The 19,612-nt window shown below is 38.1% G+C and overlaps 2 protein-coding genes across 4 annotated transcripts in view; both read right to left on the bottom strand.

The window, feature by feature from the left end:
* Positions 1 to 15,834, bottom strand: part of LOC124644086 — a 38,162-nt gene extending 22,328 nt beyond the window's left edge. Inside the window, exon 1 of one of the 2 annotated variants that reach the window (XM_047183298.1) lies at positions 15,614 to 15,834. The gene's annotated coding sequence lies outside the window, so the exon portion shown is untranslated. The remainder of the gene's footprint in view (positions 1 to 15,613) is intronic. The other variant, XM_047183299.1, reaches the window with a different exon arrangement.
* On the bottom strand, positions 6,743 to 11,758 carry LOC124644087. Of its 2 annotated transcripts, XM_047183300.1 has the most exons (3): positions 11,373 to 11,758; positions 9,754 to 10,753; positions 6,743 to 7,938 (listed from the first exon to the last, which is right to left on the bottom strand). In XM_047183300.1, the coding sequence occupies exons 1-2, from the start codon at positions 11,542 to 11,544 to the stop codon at positions 9,774 to 9,776; spliced, it is 1,152 nt and encodes a 383-aa protein (XP_047039256.1). In that variant the 5' UTR covers positions 11,545 to 11,758; the 3' UTR covers positions 6,743 to 7,938; positions 9,754 to 9,773. The 2 variants fall into 2 exon arrangements, with proteins under 2 accessions (XP_047039256.1, XP_047039257.1); XM_047183301.1 differs by lacking the exon at positions 9,754 to 10,753 and having other exon boundaries at positions 11,373 to 11,471.
* Positions 15,835 to 19,612: the final 3,778 nt, after the last annotated feature.

The following is a 19,612-nucleotide window of genomic DNA, read 5'->3' as shown; positions in this document are numbered from 1 at the left end:
GCTGAAAACCGCATCAAAAGCGGTAGAACCCAACGTGAGATAATGCATGCATTCCTGCAGGTGAAACCGAGAACCTCCTTTAGTCGGTTAAAAAGTTATGTACAAATTAAATCTATATTCTAGGTTTTTCTGACGGAGAACCTCCTTTTTTTTAAGTCGCTTAAAAAGTTACAAATAATTCGATTTCCTTAGTTTTTCCGCCTGTTCATTGGTCTGACCACATTGCAGGTTTGCTGGCCGTGATCTCAGGTGTCTGTCTAGCTCTGGCTTCCTCTAATTACGTTTATTAGTAGCAAAGGCAATCATTATTAGAAGCAGTTGACCCGTGACGGCCGTGACATCAAACGCAGCTATTATTCCTAGACATTATCTAGTTTTTAATAGAAACAAATTCAGTTTTTTTTTTCAGGTCATTAGGCCTCTATAAGCTCTTTCGAAACGTCATACTAGTTGCACGGTTCAAAGGAGAGCGGTTCATGGAGAAGAACCGACAAGAAACTCCATAGACACTTTTCAAAAAAGCAATTGTTTACAATAGGTTTCTCCAAAAAATAGGACCATCTAAATAAGGACGACATAATATTTAGATAAGCAGATGATTAAGAAACGAGGCACATTGATGAAATTAAAGGGTCAGCTTTGTACATAAAAACCGTAAATTTAAGTCCCACACTTGAATTTAAAATCCTCAACGATCATCTTAGATAAGACAGCAACATATGTTGTAATCTTGGCCACTAGATAGCGCTACTATCACAGCGCCTATTGAGCTCAACGTTCAAGCAATAGTCTAATAGGTCAGCAGATAGCCCATTTTACTCGCACTAGTCCACAATACTCAATTCATGTAGTAGGACGATACGAAAGCAATGACCCCTGTTCATATAAACTAATAATGGCGTCTACGGCCGATTCAGCCACGGCGGCTGTTCCCATTTTAAGGAGTTAAGCCAGCTGCGCAGGACATATTATAGTGCACGAGCACTTGCGCAGACACAGGTGCACTCACTATTCCTTCACTCTCATAACCCGATGGGACGGCAATCCGACACGACTGGAAAGAGATCAGGCGCAGGACCGACATTTACGTGCTCTCCGATGCACGGGTGAATAAATCACCAGCTTCCAAACTACGGGCTGCTTTGTGAAAGTTTAAGAAAACCCACAAAGCGATTTCGGCCCGACCCGGGAATCGAACCCGAGACCTCGAGGACAGCAGCCGCGCTTGCGACCACTAGAGACCAACGAGGCAGTATAACCTGACCACATACTCAGTCGAGAAAAGGCTAGGCAAAATATGTTTATTCCTCATAGTTATGTGTCAGTCCTCAAGATTTAAGTATGTAAAGTATGTACGATCAGAATTAAATGTCGTTTCATTGACTCTATTGTGAATCTCATCTTTGACCTAGCCTACATTATACTATTTACTAGCACAGACACACAGTAAGTACACAATTTACATTTTAAAATGACTGAATAAATGAAGCATTCCTGATTTCAGAGTTCAAGTTTCTAATGAGTTGTTTTAAATAGATAGACTGCCTATCTGACCTCCTCAACCCAGTTACCTGGGCGATCTTCCTCGGTAAGACTGACATATACGTAAGCCCGTATCGACTTGCACCTCTCATCCCGGCCGCCGCGCTGGACCAGGTAGACACCATGGGCGCCGGGTGTCGCGTGATGACTCCCGGCCACCGTAGGCGTGGGTCTGTGGGCGGTGAGTTCGGGTGGCTCATCGTCTCTCTGTCTGCTTAGACGACAGACCCGTGCCGACGGCGCGCGTTGTTCCACGCGCTCCTCAAAGAGATGTCAGCAACCCCAGCGGGGCCCAGCAGGGCCAAGGCCTGCCGGGGCTGCGGGTTGTTTGAAAGAGATACCGCGGCCCTGGTGCATAAAAGGCCTATGACGGAATACGACGGTTTTTAGTCAGTAAGAGTCTAACACTCCCTCACCGCTGCTAACCCACAGCAGGAGGGGTCATTTGATGATTTTTGACGTCGTCAAAAAAAAAACAAAAAAAAAGCCCGCAACGACTTTCAGAAAATTTTAAATGACAGGCGGATTTTAAGGAGGACCACGTCATGACAAGATGGTCACCCATCTACAGGGTGACCGCGCTAGGGTCCGTTCACACAGACCGGCTCGGAAAGTGTCGGCGCGCATTTTCTTTTTTTTCACACAGACCGGAATCGGCTCCGATCGGCTCCGATCAGCTGCGTGAGCGTTAAAGAGCATGCAATCGGAATCGGACTAGATCTTCATACTGATTTATGAACAGAAATCAACTATCGGCCGACTTAATCTCTGTAGCGTGCACACGTTCTTCATTAGAAGATCGGTGTACACTTTATCATTTCGGTACACACATTTTTACATACCTATTTGATCTTAAAACAAAACTAATTAAAGTACATAATGGACGGTCTTATCGCAAAGAGCGATGTCTTCCAGCCACGAGCCAACTTAGCCACGAGCTCCACAGTACATATCATCAAAGGAAACAAAAGTACATACTTGATAAGTAGCAGTTTATCTTAAGGTTTCAGCCCCTGGGTCTGAACTGATGTTAATTAATTATGAGAGCGAGGTTAAACACCACATTTACAGTCATTAAGTAGCAATAACTTGGCGATAAGCTGTGCAAAGAGTAGCAATGATAACTTAATGATAATATTGTATTGAATTCTTATATATTTACATATCAACAATACATATAAAAAAAATATCCTAGTAAGACAAAAAAAAAACGACTATAATGAATATTAAATTAATTGTATCAAAGACTATAGTACGCGCCAAATAAACTTGCAATAAAGGTCATTCAACCGCCCTGCCGTCAGGGGCGCATCACCTGTCCGCCATTTTGTAATAATGTCCTTCCCTCATTTCGAATTTGGAATGCGCTTGGGATAGACTACTCAACTTGTGTAGGTACTCTACTCGGAAAGTTTTACTGACTGATCATACTTTTGACCAAAGGTTTGTAATCCTTTGCGACAAGGACGCCTCTTACCACGATACACTTGTTTTGATCGTGTTACCAACACTGCCCATACATTTTTTTCGTATCGTTTTGGAATATTGGGATACATTAGTAGAAGGAGGTGAACAAACTTTATTGCACGTTTATTTGGCGCGGACTATAGTCGTTTTCACCCGCGTCCCGTGGTATCTACTGCCCGTACCGGGATAAAATATAGCCTATGTTACTCGCGAAGAGTGTAGCTTTCTGAAGAAATCAAACCGCTTCAGTAGTTTCGGAGGCCTTACGGTAACAGCCTTTTTATCGTCCCACTGCTGGGCAAAAACCTCCTCTCACACCGAGAAGGATTGAGCATTACAAAAAAACAAAAAAAAATGTTTTCTTTGTATTATATTAGTATAGATAGGTACAGATGACAAGTGTAGAGGTAAGTACAGGTATGATTCCAACTATAGATAGCTAGAATCCAATCTACCTAGTATACTCCATTTGAGTAGGCACTTAAGAGGACGAATTGGAATTTTTGGCGCCAAGGATCTCAATTTTTCTCAGTAAATACAGAACGGATCAAAATACAACTTGGTTACCTGAAAGTTCATGATATAAACCTTATTTTGTTAGACTTGAAAACATGATTAGGTAACTTTTATAACAGAGAAAAATATATCAAACATACCTCTTTTTAAAAAGAGATTCACATATTATGGGCAAACGGGACCGATTTAAGCCTCTTAACTTTTTAGTAGTTGAGTATATACATACTCTTTAAAATTGTAGAAGGAATTTTTATCAAATTATCATTTCTAAATAATAAAATTACAAAACCATTTTGTCGCTTACGACTTTTAGTTACAAGCTAGCGCGCGTATTGTTATCCTCGCCCCGCTCAGACGCTCCGACCCCTTTTGGCGCCTTAGATGCGCGTGCCGGTTAAGGAATTATTGTTGACCAATTCCTCGCCTTAACTAAAGGTAACAATTTTTATAGGACTCTTTACACAAATACATCAGACAAATAAACCACTGCTGAATAGAAAAACACAAACATCCGAATAAAAAATAGTTGCTTCTTTTGTTTTCTTCCTTGCTTTTGTGAAGTCGCTTCTAACCTACAGACAGACATGTGTTGCTGGGGAGTTTGTTGCGCCACTTCTTCCCAGCAACAATACATAGGAAGTGGTGAAGGGTGGGCGTTTTGGGGGTTGTCTTTTATTTTTGACGTTCGAAAAGTGCATTTTGAATTAATGATTTTATGTTTGAGTAAGTAAGTTTGGTAAGGGTTTGAATCCTACCTGTCTTTGGGGGAATTATTGGCTCTTTGGCGACTAGGGCGATGACGCACAATAAAAAGCTACTAAGGATAAAGTGGATGCACATTTTTCTGAGCTTAAGGCGACGAATTGGTCAACAATAATTCCATAACCGGCACGCGCATATAAGGCGCCAAAAGGGGACGGAGCGTCTGAGCGGGGCGAGGATAACAATACGCGCGCTAGCTTATAACTAAAAGTCGTAAGCGACAAAATGGTTTTGTAATTTTATTATTTAGAAATGATAATTTGATAAAAATTCTTTCCACAATTTTAAAGAGTATGTATATACTCAACTACTAAAAAAGTTAAGAGGCTTAAATCGGTCCCGTTTGCCCATAATATGTGAATCTCTTTTTAAAAAGAGGTATGTTTGATATATTTTTCTCTGTTATAAAAGTTACCTAATCATGTTTTGACGTCTAACAAAATAAGGTTTATATCATGAACTTTCAGGTAACCAAGTTGTATTTTGATCCGTTTTGTATTTACTGAGAAAAATTGAGATCCTTGGCGCCAAAGTTTCCAATTCGTCCTCTTAACGAAGCGAAAGGTTTGACTGCACTGGAGAAATAAAAACTTCAGAACTCTAAACCAATATTAAGAAGAAGAAAGTCAAAGTCTTTTTTGTTTGCATCTCAAAGGCTTCAAAACTACTGAATCTATGTGAAAAATTTCTTTTACAGTCAGCTATCTATCAATCCTATCTCAAAGGGCTGAGAAAACGACAAATGACAGAATTCCCATCCCAGCGTGCGAAATATTTCACACTGTAATGTAATCACGACTGAAGTAAAGTATGTAGGCATAGGTACTTACCGGTAGAACGGATATGAGTAATTCATAATAACGGAGCGAGTGCACACGTCCTTGTAGAAGACAATTAGTGACGCAGGTGACAAGCCGTCTTATGCAACTGCAGTCATCATTTTGCTTAGAGTAACTACTACTTATGGCCGTCCCAATATACTATCTCTTGATTTCCTCAAGATAGAATTTTGACTTTAGCCCCAAACAAGTCCCTGTCGGGACTCCGGGATTGTTTGAAAGAGTTACCGCGGCCCTGGTACATAAAAGCCTTACGAAGGAACATGATGGATTTTTAGTCAGTAAAAGTCTGACATTCCCTCACCACTAGTCACCACTGCTAACCCACAGCGGGAGGGGTCATTTGATGATTTTTGCCATCATTAAAAAAATTCTTCGCACTTTGTGGGTTTGCGTTGGTTGACGTGCTCTCGGAGAGCACGTTAATGTCGGTGGTGCTTGTGATCTCTCTCCGGTGGTGTCGGATTGTCGTCGCATCGCGCTAAGAGAGTGAAGGAATAGTGAGTGCACCGCAGTCCAAGCAAATGCTTGTGCAGTATAATATGTCCAGCACGGCTGGCTGAGAGAGAACAGTCGCCATGGTACTTATATCCCGAGTGAAGCTAAAGGCAGTAGCTAGTGTATCTCTCAATATGATGTAATGGTCGGAAGCAGTCATCTTATAATATAAATTCCTCCCTGCAGGATGTCGTTGAGAAGGATAGGAGCGACCCACTGCCTCTTAACGAGACTTATATTTATAGATCGGATCTTATCTTCGCCTTGTTAGCATGTACACTAGTAGTGCCTCGTGTTTTAAACCATCATCTTCATCATCATCACCAGCCTTTTTATCATCCCACGTGTGTGCTGCGGCCTCCTCTCACACGGACAAGGATTGAGCGTTAATCACCACGCTTGCTCAAGGTTGCTGATTTCAGACTGTATAGTCCAGGTTTCCTCAAAATATTTTCCTTCAACTTATCAGTCATTTGTGTCCAAGACATACTTAGAAAGTTTTACAAACTTACAAAAGTTGCATTGGTACTTGCCTAACCTGGAATCGAACCCACACTCCTATTTGAGAGGTTGGTTTTTTACCCGTTTGGCCATCCTGGCTTAATTTTAACTGTATTCTGTAACTACTGATAGATAGCGCATTTAAATTATTAGGAAGTACATATGTATCCTGTGTAATTAAGAATCAAACGAACTTACCTGGTGAAGTTTGATTCCAATTATGCGAGGGTCTCAACCGAAGACGATTACATTTTACTTGCAGCATTACATGATATGATGCTATCTTCGTCACACCTTTAAAGCTATAATATCTAAAAAAAAGAAACCTGTATCTTCTGTCTCACTCCCCCCTACTCCCGAGTGCGCGCGCCACTGCTTGTCATTATTTAGAGTACTTTTTGTGTTATTGCAAATATTTATTTTTTATTTTTCTGGGTAGGGTGGGATGGGATGTAATCGTCTTCGGTTGAGACCCTCGCATAATTGGAATCAAACTTCACCAGGTAAGTTCGTTTGATTCTTAATTATCCTTCGGGTCTCAACCGAAGACGATTACATTTTACTTGCAGATGTTTAGAGCAACGTAAATCAAAAAAATAAAAATAAAAAATAAAAAATACGTTAGAAAATTAGGAAAATTTTAATTGAAGAACAAAATTGCTAGATTTTGTACAGCTTAATCATATAACATAAGAACATTTATTACCAGACAATATACATTTATCGTTTTCTTAACATAATTTGTTAATAAAATAAATGCAATTGATACTGCAGTTACGAGCTATATTATCACAATTATTTACGTGCCGAATAAGGCATTTACAAAATCATTATTATTACTGTTAGCAGTATCCCTACGGTAGTATTTAAAAAATACGTTGGAGGTATTACTCCAACCCGCGGCCTTGCGGACCACCTCTAGATTAACTCCAGATCGGTAAGCGGCAGATGTGGAAGCCGAGCGGGTACTGTGAGCTCCAAATACGGAAATATCTATGCCGCTTGCCTGCAACACTGTTTTAACCCAGCGTGCTAACGTCTGAGAACAAACTTTTTTATGAGGTCTACGCACTCCAATAAACAAGTGTTCCTCAGGCAAATTATGCCGCAAATCTCTGGTCTTTTCAATATATGTTTCAACTGCCAGAGCCGGACAAATACTGGGGTTTGTGCGAATAAAGGGCAATCTGATGAGTGGTTGGCAAGCCCCGGGCTTTGAAGTTTTAATTAAATCGCTAATTTTAATCACAATTTCATTGTCATGTTTTGATATATTTTTTAATTTTATAAGACTAATAGTTTGCATCCTTTGCGCAGATGCAATTGCTAAAAGAGAACAAGTTTTGTGTGATAAATCAACTAAATCAATATTATCATAGGGATACATTGTTGAAAGATAGTTCAGCACTATATTTGTGTCCCACGTAGTACTATATTTTGGAGTTGGAGGAGCTAGCCTATACACGCCCTTGAGGAAACGATTGACACAGTCATTAACCGTAACATGAGTGCCTAATATAATTGATAAAGCAGACCTGTGTGTATTTAAACTACTATAGCTCGCACCTTCTTCAAATTTTAATGTTAAAAAGGACAAAACTTTGGAACTATCAGCTTCGAAAATATCCAAATTTTTGTCTTTACAATATATCCACCAAGATTTAAAAGAACTACTATATTGATTTAAAGTACTAGCTGCAAAGGAAGCTATCATTATGTCTAAGGACGCTGGTGGAACGCCGCGCTTAATCATTGATTGCCTGACAATCTGGCTGCCACCAGGATAAGACTCGTATGGAGTGGATGGTGAATTCTGAAAGGAGAAAGTAGTAAGAATTTATCTGGTCCGAAGTACATTTTTTCGGATACAACAAGCCTGGACCATAAAGGGTACCAAGGCTGGGATGGCCAATAAGGTACCACAACGATACCTATTGCTTTTTCCGTTATAATTTTTTCGAGCACTCTTGTGATCAAGCAAAACGGGGGGAATGCGTAAAAGTTTATATTTTTCCAACAAATTGTGAATGCGTCTACAACCTCAGAATAAGGGTCAAGTTTCCACGACGCGTATCTTCTACATTTATAATTTTGAGCACTAGCAAAGAGATCAAATTCTGGTTCTCCTAAGGACTTGATAATTTGCGAAAAGACATAATCTGAAACTTCCCATTCCGTATCGATATTGATTCGCCGAGATTCTCGATCTGCTAAAATATTATCAGACGACTTGACATAAGATGCAAATACGAAGATCCTTTTTGACTCACACCATTGCCATATCTTTCGTGCAAGATCATTTAAATGTGGGTATTGAATGCCCCCCATTCGATTTATGTATGAAATGGCCGTTGTGTTGTCAATTCGTAATAAAATATTGCATTCTTGTAAGTTAGTAGTAAATATTTTTAGCCCATAAAATGCGGCTTGTAACTCCTTTTCATTTATGTGAAGGGCCAATTCGTTTGATGACCAGTTGCCATTAGCACATTGATTGCCGCATGCCGCACCCCAACCAGTACTTGAGGCGTCAGTGAAAATTTCCAATAAATAATAGTCATTTTTACGAATAGGTGAAAAAGAAGTCATAATTTTATTTGTCCACCATAAAAGATCATGTTTAAGGCTTTCCTCTAATTTCATAAGTTTGTTATAGTTGTCTGTATAATCTAACGCCAAGAATTTTTCTCTTTCAAACAATTTAGTGTACATCCAGCCGTAACTGACAGCTGGGCATGCGGCAGTCAAAAGTCCTATGAATTCGGCAAAAAACCTAATGGTACATCTAGTTTTACCTAAGATCTCCGACGCTCGATTTTTTATCCGAATTTTCTTCTCGTCTGGTAATTTAATAGTCATGTCCGTGGTGTTAAAGATAAAACCTAAGAATTTACAAGTCTGAGTAGGTACCATGACACTTTTCTTAATATTGATGATGAACCCTAAAGATTCCAGAAGAGCACAGGTATTGCTGACGTTTTTTAAGCAGTCAGAGTACGAGCTGGCCAGGCATAAAAAATCATCAAGATAATTGACTGATAGAAAACCAGATAAACGTAGGTATTCTAAGACGGGCTTGAGAATTTTTGTGAAAACCAACGGTGCTGTGCAAAGGCCGAACGGAAGGACGTTAAATTCGTATAATTGTGACTTCCATCGAAATCGTAACTTTTTTCTGTCAGGTTTATTTATTCTAATCAAAAAATATGCATCTTTATATAATATCTATTGTAGCCATGAAATCATTTCGATTCAATAGTCTGAGTGCCGTCCGGTAATCCTCCATTTTAAAATGATCAGTTTTAATAAATTTATTAAGTTCTTTTAAATTCAATATGAAACGATGAGTTCCGTTCGGCTTAGGCACTGTGAAAATTGGCGATACAAACTGGTTTTCACAAAACTCGCAAGGTGATATGAACTCAGCACTTAGTAGTTGAGAAACACATTGATCAATTATTTTAATTTGTGATTGCGAGTTACATGCATTATTTTGTGGCTCCGATGTTTGTGAGGGTTCTACAATGAAGGGTATTTTATACCCTTGAATCCAACTCAAAATGATCTGATCTTTAGTAATGTCATGCCATTTATCATAAAAATATGATAAGCGGCCTGCAACAGGTACCTGTCTGACGTCCTCTTCGTCTATCGTCTCCGCGTCTGGTGCCGCGCGTTGCTGGTGGGGCGGCGGACTCGCGGCGCCTCCTGTCGGCGGTCCCTCGGTGGTCGACGCGGTGCTGGGGTCGGCCGCGGCTGGACCGCTGCTGCTACGTGCGGCGGCGCCCCCCTCGAGTTTAAAGCACCCCTAGTTTGTGTTGCTGACAGGGTCCTATACTGAGGACGCTGAATTTTTTGTTTAATTTCAGAACCAGTCTTGTTTATGGCTTTCGAGGTCTTAATATGTTCTGATAATGCAGATCCAAACAGATGCTCATCGATGTTTGTATTTTTGACGGTATCTTTAATGCTTCTATTGAGAGTACTAAGCGCTGCATAACGCCGAGATAGCGACTCTTTATAATGGCTATCACATACGAGCCGACCGGCATCGCTGAGGGATTTAATAATATCCTGAGGTACTGTATTATTAGATGACAAGGCCCAATTCAAAGCTCGTCCTATAGCTGCAAGACTATTAGCAAGTTGATTTTGTTTGCTTTGACTGTATAGATCTTTCTTAATATTAACATCTGACAGAGCTGCCTTGATTTCTAAATTTAATTTAGGAGCTTTCATGTTGGGACAATTTTCTGGTGGTAAGTAGCATTTCATTAGCTCCATTTGTGTTTCCTTAGATAACCCGTTGACTAATATATGCGTCCACCTTGACGCAATGTCTTTATGAAGACTATCTCCATAATTTTTTTGATTGGTAGGGTCCTCGCCTAGTAGTTGTAGAATATCTGGATCTAATGTAAATATATTCTCATCTACCGTCGGTGATGCTTGGGCTTCTTCTGCAATCGTTATCGACTGGCCAGCCTGCGCAGGTGCTACCGATTCTGCTGTAGGCACAGTAGGTGGTGCCGTCACTGAAACCAGTGTAGACGGTCCGGCGATTGGTTCTGCTGGGTCCAACGGAGAATCATCGTGGATGTTTATGACCTCATTTGCGGTATCTTCTCCTAAGGGGAAGCAATACAATAAACGAAATCAGATCTCAGACAATCAGATTAATGCAAATGCTGGGTTAACGTGGAAATACACCCTCGACACCGCTTTGCGTGGGAGTGATGCCTCAACATGCTATAGGTACATGGAGATGATGCCTCAACACGTTTTACGTGGAGAAATTGCCTCAACACGATTTACGTGGAGAAAGAAAAAACACCTCAACACGATTTACGTGGAGAAAAAGAAGAAACACCTCAACACGATTTACGTGGAGAAATAAAAGCCTCGACACAATTTATGTGGAGAAGTAGCCTCAACACGAATGTGGAGAGAACACGAACAAGTCTCGACACGATGTACGCGGAGAAAAAACTAATACACAGTTTTCACAGTGATAGTACTTACACGATTTACGTGAAGTAAATATTTCCTCATCATGGTGCACATGGAGCTACCAGTGGGTACTTATGATTATTTATCATTATGTAGGAATGGCTAACTACGACGATCAAATTGCTCACAAAATTAAATATTACAATTTGTGGGTACTTGGTAATCACTAAATTATATTTGCATGAAAACTGACCAAATTTATAAGTATTATGCACTTGTAATAAGGTTTTTATTTACCTGGCATATCCGCGTATTGTTCATATTCATCATAATAACGAACCGCGTGGTCGCTTTCTTCCGATGATGATAAACGCTGTCTTTTCCTTAATTTTGATTCCAACTTCTTAACTTTCCGCAAAATACTATTATAATCACTATCTCTCGACCTTGACCGCTTTCTTTTTCCCATTTTTCAAATTACTGAAAGCCGTTACGAAAGTAGGTGTGATTCCGATAACACAAAAACACGTAATGACAAGCAGTGGCGCGCGCACTCGGGAGTAGGGGGGAGTGAGACAGAAGATACAGGTTTCTTTTTTTTAGATATTATAGCTTTAAAGGTGTGACGAAGATAGCATCATATCATGTAATGCTGCAAGTAAAATGTAATCGTCTTCGGTTGAGACCCGAAGGATAATACCTGTCGTGACAATATCCTATACGACCTTGTCAAACTAAAGACATACAAATCGTTTGAAAATACATACTAACAGCAAATGTTAGAAACGTTTAAAAAATTACATGACTCAGAACTGTTTTGGTGCCAAATATTTCTATGTAAATCTATTGGTTTTTACTTGAGAAATGGTATAAAGTCATCATTTACGTACGGCGAGATTTTCCGGGGAAAGTGGGGATTCCCAGTACTGAGTAAAATTGTGAAATTAGCAGTAACAATGCTTACGGCAACATCAGGGATAACAGGAAAATAAGCTATGCTAAAGAATGACAATGAGGAGATTCGTCACAAGTACTCTGAATCTGAAGTATAAAAAGATTTCAAAGAAAATGCGAAAGTAATTATTTGTGTCCGATTTTGACAACAAAACTACTGAAAATTAAAGTACTGAAGACTTTTTGAACACTACCTCTATGGCATTGATGTCTAATATCAATATAAGATATACTTTTTTTATAGAAAGTAAATACAAACTTAGAAAAGTTGCATTGATACTTGGATGACCATCATCAAATGATCCCTCCCGCTGTGTTAGCAGCAGCGGTGAGGGAGTGTCAGACTCTTACTGACTAAAAACTGTCGTGTTCCGTCGTAGGCCTTTTATGTACCAGGGCCGCGGTAACTCTTTCGTACAATCTCGCAGCCCGTACTTGGATGACCTGGAATCGAACCAACGTACTCAAACTTGAGAGGTTGGTTCTTTACCCACTAGGCCACCACGACTTTTCTTTACATTATTTAAAAGCACCAAAGTCACGTAGGGACCTTACTACATTTGCACCGGTCACCCAGCCAAGGACTGGCCGCGGGCAGCTTAACCTCGCCTATTGAACCGGTCACGGAACTATTGCGTCGAACATTTGAAATTCAATTGAAAAAGGTTGTATTGTGTAACCGCGGAGTTTACAAACAGTGGCCAGTATCAATGTAGGTACAGTCAACTTCAGGTCAGTGGTAGCAGTTTTATAGGAAAATCGTACTTATTACTATTGGGTTAAGGTGCATGACAGTTGCCACTTACGTGCAGTCTACCGTACTTACTCGATAGCGTTCAATTGTCTTGAATTCGCCTTGTAATGGATAATAGGTTTTGTTATAGAGTTCGTGTATTATTATGTGAGAATTGAGTCTATGAGACTCCTTTGTAACTTGTGCCCTTTTTTAGGCTCTAGAGAGACTGTCTATTTACCAATTTTTTTCAGTAGTTTTGTTACGGTGTTAACATTATGAAGGCGGTGAACAATACTTATTTCGCCCTCGTTACGGAATGCATATAATATGATTTGATTTGATTTATTATTTAGGTCCAGATTTCCTACCAATGTTTCCTTTACAATAAGTCTATGAATGTAAGTGCCTTATATACATAGTTGATATATAACCTTTTGAGGAGAATTCCATGTTACTCCGGATGTAATCACCGCAGTAGGTAACCACAGCAACCTTGTAATCAAGTGTTCATTACAAACGGTATGTAACTCGCTTTAGTTTCTTTTTATTTTTCATTCAGTTCAAGAATAGTGCCGACCAGGAAATCAATTGTTTTGTACCATTTACCTAACTGCGCTAAAATGAGGGTTATGTTTTTACAATGTCAGATTTAGATTTGATTGGATTTATAATGTGAGGAAGTTACTATTGTTTCCAAAAAGGAATCGCAATATTCATATAAAAAGTATAATAAAGGTCCTATAATTCTACCCTGGGGTATCCTAATTGTTCTAACTAAAATCTCGTCACTTAAATTGATAAATCTATGAATTAATACTGAATAGTAACGTCTGCCAATACGGGAAATAGTTCCTTAAGTTAATTTTACAATAATGACAATTCCTGAATACTCTGCTAAGAGAAACTCAATCAAAAGCCTTGGATAAATAGAGACAGAAAAAGGTTTAAAATTCCGGATCAGTTTTTAAACCCTTACATTTATTGTTATAGTTCGGCCATTCAGAGAATGCGTTCCTGACACGTCGCGATTGAACTGACGACGTAACTTTGCAATGGCGTTGCAGTTACGATAAAAATATTTTTGCTGGTTGTTTACCGTTTTAACAATTGAGGAGCATTAAAACAACATTATTATATCAATAATCAATGAATGTAGTTACGTCGTCAGTTCAATCGCGACGTGTCAGGAACGCATTCTCTGAATGGCCGAACTATAGTTTGCAACGGATGATAGAACTCTAGACTTCCTTTTGGATAGTTTGCTTGATAGTTTCTAGATACACAACAAGATTCTTAGCGTTAATAGATTATATTACAATACTGTTACCAAAAATTGTTTCCTGATTTTTATATTAGTATACATAGATGATTTACAGCTGTGTTGACAACCAGAACAGTTGATATTGTTCATATTTATACTAACGTTGGCCAGGTCAGTTCCACTTAGTTATGAAGCAAAGTCCACCCATAGACAATACTCTTTGTCTATTTCTAAGATATGCGCTATAAGACAAGACATTGACATAATAGCGAGCTCGTGATCACTAAGTTACCTTATATTCATGAAAACTGATATGAGTCAACTATGGTGCTTTACTTTAACATCATCTGCCGAGCCTTTTCCTAACTATGTTTGGGTCGGCTTCCACTCTAACCGCATGCAGCTGAGTACCAGTGTGCCACATAGAACGACTGCCTATCTGACCTCCTTAACCCAGTTACTAGCAACCAGATAGCCCTTGGTCAGACTGGATGTCAGACTTACTGGCTCCTGACTACCTGTAACGACTGCTAAAGATGTTCAAATCACAGCCGGGACCCACCAATTTATCGTGCCTTCGGACCAGTAATTTCTAAGACTAGCGTGTTCTAGAAAACATACTCCTTAGCTAATATTATGACGGATAGTACTCCTGTCATTATGATATCGCCGCTTATCGTCTATTCCCAATATCCTATCTGTTCTTTTGTTACTAGAGAAAGTAAGACATAACTTGAATGGGGCCAATATCAAAATTCTGTCCATCATCCTCTGAGCCTTTTTCCCAACTATGTTGGGGTCGGCTTCCAGTCTAACCGGATGTATATTTAACGTGCCATCCGAAATACAGTCATTCAATACAGTTCATTCAGTGTCTAAGATATACTTAGAAAGTACATACAAACTTAGAAAAGTTGCATTGGTATTTGCCTGACCTGGAATCGAACCCGCGCCCTCATACTTGAGAGGCTGGTTCTTTGCCCCACGACTTTTTTTTTATTCTATCCCTAGTTAGCAAATGAACAGATAGAATATTGAAACGGCCATATGTCAGTAATACAAGCTGATTGCATATAATAGTACCAATAGTACGTTATTATACCAAATTATAGCTTCGTTGGTTTCTTGTTATTACCACTGACTACAAATCTACAATGTTCGTGATCTATCGAATACGTTCTTGTGAACTATTTAAATGATTTTGATGAAACTATTGAGCGAGGTTTATGACTGTTTCTTACTTTAATTTGCTAAGTTATGAAAGTTTTACGTTCGATTCCCAGCTGGAGAAAACTTGAAGTTCAGGATATTGGTCAGTGGGTCGTCTTAGGGGCGGTTTATTTTAATAGCAATATAGTTTTCGATAGTTATATTAATTAAGTATTGTATTATGATGAGGGACTTAAAAAATAATGATTTTGAACTTGCTATACAGATACACCTCTGCTTATCCTTTGGATGGGAGACAAGCGTGATGTTTTGGAAAACCTGGTGTTAGAAACATACAGACGAATTGAGGACAACTTCCTTTTTGTGAAGTCGGTTAAACATGCTAAGTGAACTAGTCTCATTAAAATGATATCTCACCTTAATAGTATCGCAGTTAAATAGAATCCTTTCGACCATTATCAGTCATTTTATAACATTAGCAACCCACTTCTTTAGTTAACAACACAAACTATTGTAAAACATCACAGTGCACTACAAAATAATAATAGAGAATCACAAATTTTCGAACGATGTATTAACAATAAAAGTTTTTGTAAAAATCGGCCGTGACCTCCCGCGCGTCCGAGCTGATCGCGGGCGCCCGCGATACTAAACTCCCTATATTGTAATTTATCTGAACTACCAACTTCAACATACATTCTATACACATTCACTAACTCTTAACACCATTTCTTAAAGCTCAATTTTACCTTGTCACAACTGTAAACGTAACTTGGTACGTACACTATCTGACGTTTCCTAAACAAGCTTACATTTGCAGCTGATTCGAGAGTTATTTTTCTTTGTAATATACGAGCGATACAGTTTCGCGGCTGCACATGTAAGTTGGCACGTTTGCTTGTATGGAATCATTGTTGACAATCTTTGTTTTGACTGGTTATCGGCCGCGGTTGCGCTCGGCAAGTATTTTTTAACTTTTATTTTGAGCTTTTGTTGCATTCCTGATATTTAAAGTACATAGGTACCGATTGGATTTTTCCGTGTGGGGATTTTCTGCAGAAAATATTTTTTATATTACTATTTATAAAATAAACTGCTGGACCTATTAAGATAACCAGTTTTGCCTCTGACATATAGACATAACTATGCCGCGTTGGTCTAGTAGCTATATTGCGCGACTGCTGTGTAAAGAGTCTCAGATACGATTCTCAACAACGTTAAGACGCGTTTTTTAAGATGCTGCAAATTTAAAAAAATAATGACTCATTAATATTTACAGCAGTAACAACTGATTGATTATCCTACTTCACGGATAGGTAACACAGATAACTATTCTGTTACTACACATATAGTAAACTACTTAGTGTGTTATTACAAAAATAAAAGATTCCGACATATTGCCTACCTCCTTTTTCGAAGTAGGTTTAAAAAATTGGCGTTTGTTTAACACGTAATTTCCTATTTAAAAAAACGTAAATATGCGAATTTTCCTGAGGAATTTTCCTTAAACAATTTCAAACTTTTCTATACTTATAGTGATTTCTACCAGTTTAGCTACATAGGTGGAAAATAATTGGTACCATCAGGATTTATGTTTGAAATAGTTATTTGGTTTGATTTGAACAAGGCTTAGAACCAGCGAAATATCGGTAACCAAGTGAGTGAGGTACCGAGGTAACGGACATAACCTACTAGCAAACTTGTTCTAGCACATAGAACCACCTGCAACTTTAATGTAGATAATACCAAGATTTAGAGATTACTAAGATTACCAAGACAATTCCAAGATTATAATAATTACCCCAAATATATATACAATTTACACTAAATACATGCATCTAATATTAAAAGTTATATAAAAAATACGATGATATCTTAACATAAGTAGTATAATAGCGTCCACAGCCGATTGCGGCCACGGCGGCTGTTCTCATTTAAGGAGACCAGCCAGCTGCGCAGGACATATTATAGTGCACGAGCATTTGCGCAGACACAGGTGCACTCAGTATTCCTTCACTCTCATACATTTATTTATTTATTTATTTATTTATTTATTTGGCTCACCAACAATTGAGTACACTCAACAATTATGGGTTACATTACATCAATTAGGGTCTAGTGTATCAATCTCTTACAGGTAAGCACATCATGCACTACTTAAGATTAAATATATAAAGGCTTGAAATTCATGTAGGTACACACAATCAGGCTCCTAGGGACAAATTAAAACTAAAAACTATGAATTGACATGCAAAAACAAAATGTCGAAAAAATAAAATTAATGAAAAAGAAAAACCTAATTGAATTAAAATCATAATAAAGTTGAAGTTAAATAAATCAAAACTAGTAAATAACATTAATAAATTGAACAAAAAAATCAAAATTAACATAAATAAGAACATAATCATAATAATGTAATTTAACAGAATCAAAGAACATAATCAACACATTCATGCGGATTTCACAGCCAAATTGAATTAAAACCAAAATCAAAAGTTAACATAACCAAAAACATAAAATTATAATGTAATTTAAATATTATAGTTAAATTAGATGCTATAGAACTAAAAATTGGACTAAAACTATGAGATAAGATTACATGCAAAAACAAAATGTGGAAGAAATAAAATTAATAAAAAAGAAAAACCTTATTGAATTAAAAACATAATAAAGTTAATATTAAATAAATTAAAACTAGTTATTCAAATAAATAAATTGAACAAAAAATCTAAATTTTCATTAATAAAACATAATCAAAATAATTTAATTTAACAGCATCAAAGAACATAATCAACACACACAATTCATGCGGATTTCACAGCCAAATGGAATTAAAATCAAATTCAAAAGTAAAGTTAAACATAAAAATTATAATCTAATTAAATTATTATAGTTAAATTAGATGTTATAGAACTTAAATTCGTAAACAAAATATTATTATAATACAAATTAAAAATTAAAAAAAAAATACAAATAATAATATGTGCCCAAAGAGAAGAGAATAAATTCATAGAAAGATTTCACATTTAAACATAATGCTTCTGAACTTAGCAAGTGAGTCCGAGTGCACATCTACCAGATCACTGCAGCTGTTTAATAGTTTGCACAGACGGGGTATTGGAGAGTTAGCACCCAGAACGGTTCTGCGTAAAGGAGGATGTAATGGGGTTATAGGAGCACGTGGGATTTTTCTAGGCACACGGAGTTTAAACCTATTCAATAACTGTGGACAGTCAATTTGAGACCGTAGAACCTTGTATAAAAATGTTGCGTCCAATAAATCTCTTCTTTTTTGGAGGGATGTCATCTTGAAATGTAGGAGTCTTTCTTTGTACGACCGTTTTCTTTTAGCTATCCCGGAAGAGAAAGCCAAGTGCCAAAGAAAACGTTTTTGGACCCTTTCTAGTCTAAGTGTATGGGTGGCATAATGTGGTCTCCATACAGTGCTACAATATTCCAACGTGCTACGAACTAAACAATTATAAAGTAATATCTTAGTTTTACTGTTACGAAAGCAGGTCACATTCCTTAACACAAACCCAAGCATTTTTGAGGCTTTTTTAACTACGTTTTCAATGTGGGGTTTAAATGTTAACTGCCTGTCGAATAGAACTCCCAAGTCCCTCATCTGCTCCACTTCCTGCACAGAAGTGCCACATATATAATATGCAGATTGTGTTATATTTAATTTTCTTGTATATTTGATGTGGAAGCACTTGCTAATATTTAGGCTCATACCATTACTATTACACCACTTAACTAAGATATCAATATCTCGCTGCAGCAACGCAACATCAACATCCGACTCAATAACTCTGCAAAATTTTAAATCGTCCGCATACAAGAAACACTCAGAGTGTTTTAGCTCATAAGGGAGATCATTGACGAATAAGTTGAACATGACGGGACCAACATGCGATCCTTGGGGGACCCCAGATGTAACCTTGTAGGAACCCGATCGGTAGCCATTGAGAACAACAAAAAAGGTTCGACCTTTAAGATAGGAATTAAACCAATCAAGGAGGGAACCAGTGATACCGTAGGCTTTTAATTTAAACAGAAGTAAATTGTGCGGAACACGATCAAAGGCTCTACTAAAATCGGTGTAAATCACATCTACCTGTTTGCCGGAGTCGATGGCACCAATCAAGGTTTCCGTAAAAGTCACTAGGTTCGTGCATGTAGATCTGGAACTCACAAAGCCATGTTGAGAGTTACTGATGTAAAGTTTCAAATGAGACTGAACATACGGACAAATCAAAGATTCAAAAAGTTTGGCGAAGGCAGACAATATTGAAATAGGTCTATAGTTACCTATATGTTCACGATCGCTGCTTTTATGAACTGGAACCACCTGCGCTACCTTCCAAACATCTGGGAAAATGCCTGTGTCAAGTGATTTATTGAATATTTGTA

The sequence above is a fragment of the Helicoverpa zea genome, chromosome 29 (assembly GCF_022581195.2).
Source record: "Helicoverpa zea isolate HzStark_Cry1AcR chromosome 29, ilHelZeax1.1, whole genome shotgun sequence".
Classification (NCBI taxonomy): domain Eukaryota; kingdom Metazoa; phylum Arthropoda; class Insecta; order Lepidoptera; family Noctuidae; genus Helicoverpa; species Helicoverpa zea.
Note: the sequence above shows the minus strand (reverse complement) of the source record. Positions and strands in the feature narration are given on the sequence as shown.